Genomic DNA, 2,060 nt, shown 5'->3' on the forward strand with positions numbered 1-2,060 from the left:
GTATTTGAAAAAACGTAATAATGCTGTCAATATTTTGAACGTTTCGGTGACTCATAGTTTATTGTTCTCTTGTTTCTCTGATAAAAATTCTTTCAGTTTGGAGGAGCCGCTACGCTAATACACTTCTTGCATGTTAGAATACGTGAATCATGCGCATGCAATTTTTTTTATCATACCGTCAGAATCGTCCCATTTAAAGGCTCTAGAGTGAGTGTAATTGTCGCTGTCTTTTACATTTGTCTATCTTTGTTCAGCGCCTCGGTATAAGATTTGCTGTGCTAATATAAGTCTGTTGGAGAGATGAATTGAGAAACAAGGTCTACCAGAACGTTTACATCATATGAGGTTTTGTGAAATTGTTCGGTTGAATTCTTCTGAAGCAAATCCAACGCTAGCGTTGATAACTGAAATTTCCCTTTCCCTTTTCGATTCGGAATCTATTTTTTTAGTAGAGATAGAGAATCGGAAAATCAAGCGATAATAGGTTTGAAGTCGTGAGTCATTGACGTTCGATTTATTTCTTGAAGCAGAAGCATCGTATCGAAACGTGAATTGTGAGCAACGAGCAGAGACGGTTTCGGCGAGTAATCGAGGAATTCGAAAAATCTTTAGAGAGCATCTTTTAGCGGAATCGACGGAACTATTGTGCCGTGGAAAACAATTCTCCATTCTTACTCTCCAATCCAGTAACGAGCGAAGCGCTAGGAGCAATCGGTTTTGAAGGATTTATATACACGGAAAATGTATGATCATTGTTCTTTTCGACGATTTGTAGAATGTCCGCACATTTGCCCAAACCCGATGATTCCAGAACGAAGTAAACGACTTTGCAGAAATCTTTAGTGATTGCAATCTCATTCTCGATATTATTATTTATCTCAACATCATTTACGCGTTCTCAGTCTATCTCGATCCCGCAGTTTGGCTGGTATTGAACTCCTTCCCTCTGCTCTGTATTTTTTCTCAATTCTTGCAATCTTCTCAGTATATTTTGCCGACTTTTTGTAGTTGACAATTTCGCAGCTGCCGCTTGTCGTATTTTGATTTCATCTTGTCGTTTTATAAACGGTTTAGTATATTTAACGGGTGACATACCTAATTTCTTCGCGACATGAGGCAAATAACCATTTCCACCATTTTTTGTACAGATAGAACTCGCCCATTGATAATCGGCAAACTCTCTCTGACTATAGTAACGATTCTTTGGAGCTTTATGTGCCATAATATTATTCAAACTTTCATTTCCTTGACTAGAAGCGGCTACCGCTGAATTATTTGCGTATTTTTGAAAGAGTTCACTTAACACTTGATGCAATTCTGGATTTTTTAATAGGATTTGCTGAGAATTAGAATCATTTTCGGAGCCTTGATAATACCGTTGACCACAGTTTTCGTGTTGGTCAAAGACATGATCCGGTATTGCACGTAACATTGCTGCTAGGTCTGTACTTTTTCCTTTATTCTGTGCTACCGCGAAGGCGAAACATTTCTGAAGGTGTGGAATAACATCACGGTTGCTGATCTTTTTATATATATTGTTTTAAGGTCCTACAACGCGCCTGTAAACTGTTTACGGAGGTGATTTTTGTGAACTAACTTAAATATTCTTTCGGAGCTCCCACGGCGAACTGCCGCGATTGCTGAGCTTTCCTCATCTCCGATCAGAACCCGGACATTGAGACCTGTCTCCTTCAGGATAGCGCTTTCATGCACAAGCTCGTCACCTGTATCAGACTCCATAGCTGTTTAAGTTCCTCGGAAATTTTCTCGGCATTCGTAATTGATTTTTTATGGCCTCTTTCGCATAATTTGCACTTTCAATTTCGATTTTGAAAATCCAAAACTTTCGCCATCCAAAATCCTATAATAGCACCATAACCGCTTAGGCTGTCGTAGCATCCCATGTTATAGGATACTATTATATTATATTTACAATATTGCCTAGTGCATTATTAAAAAGTTGTACATCGACATGTGACTTCCCATATCGATATTTCCGTTGAAAAGATTGCAAGAATTTGCTTGCGGAGGATAATCATTTGAACTTGATGGCATGGAAG

The 2,060-nt window shown here is 38.6% G+C and overlaps 1 protein-coding gene across 1 annotated transcript; it reads right to left on the reverse strand.

Moving 5' to 3' along the window:
• Nucleotides 1-898: 898 nt before the first annotated feature.
• Nucleotides 899-1,740, reverse strand: LOC112493919. Its single transcript, XM_025082024.1, has 2 exons — nt 1,598-1,740; nt 899-1,517 (listed from the first exon to the last, which is right to left on the reverse strand). The coding sequence occupies exons 1-2, from the start codon at nt 1,738-1,740 to the stop codon at nt 899-901; spliced, it is 762 nt and encodes a 253-aa protein (XP_024937792.1).
• Nucleotides 1,741-2,060: the final 320 nt, after the last annotated feature.

This window comes from Cephus cinctus, unplaced genomic scaffold, assembly GCF_000341935.2.
Source record: "Cephus cinctus unplaced genomic scaffold, Ccin1 Ccin1_scaffold0192, whole genome shotgun sequence".
In the NCBI taxonomy this organism is placed as follows: Eukaryota; Metazoa; Arthropoda; class Insecta; order Hymenoptera; family Cephidae; genus Cephus; species Cephus cinctus.

Excerpts from the sequence above, each read along its gene's own strand:
- LOC112493919 (XM_025082024.1), bottom strand. The coding sequence starts at position 1,740 with ATGGAGTCTGATACAGGTGACGAGCTTGTGCATGAAAGCGCTATCCTG. Across the intron at positions 1,518-1,597 it reads AGCTCCGAAAGAATATTTAA|CAACCGTGATGTTATTCCAC; the intron begins GTTAGTTCACAA and ends TAAAAAGATCAG.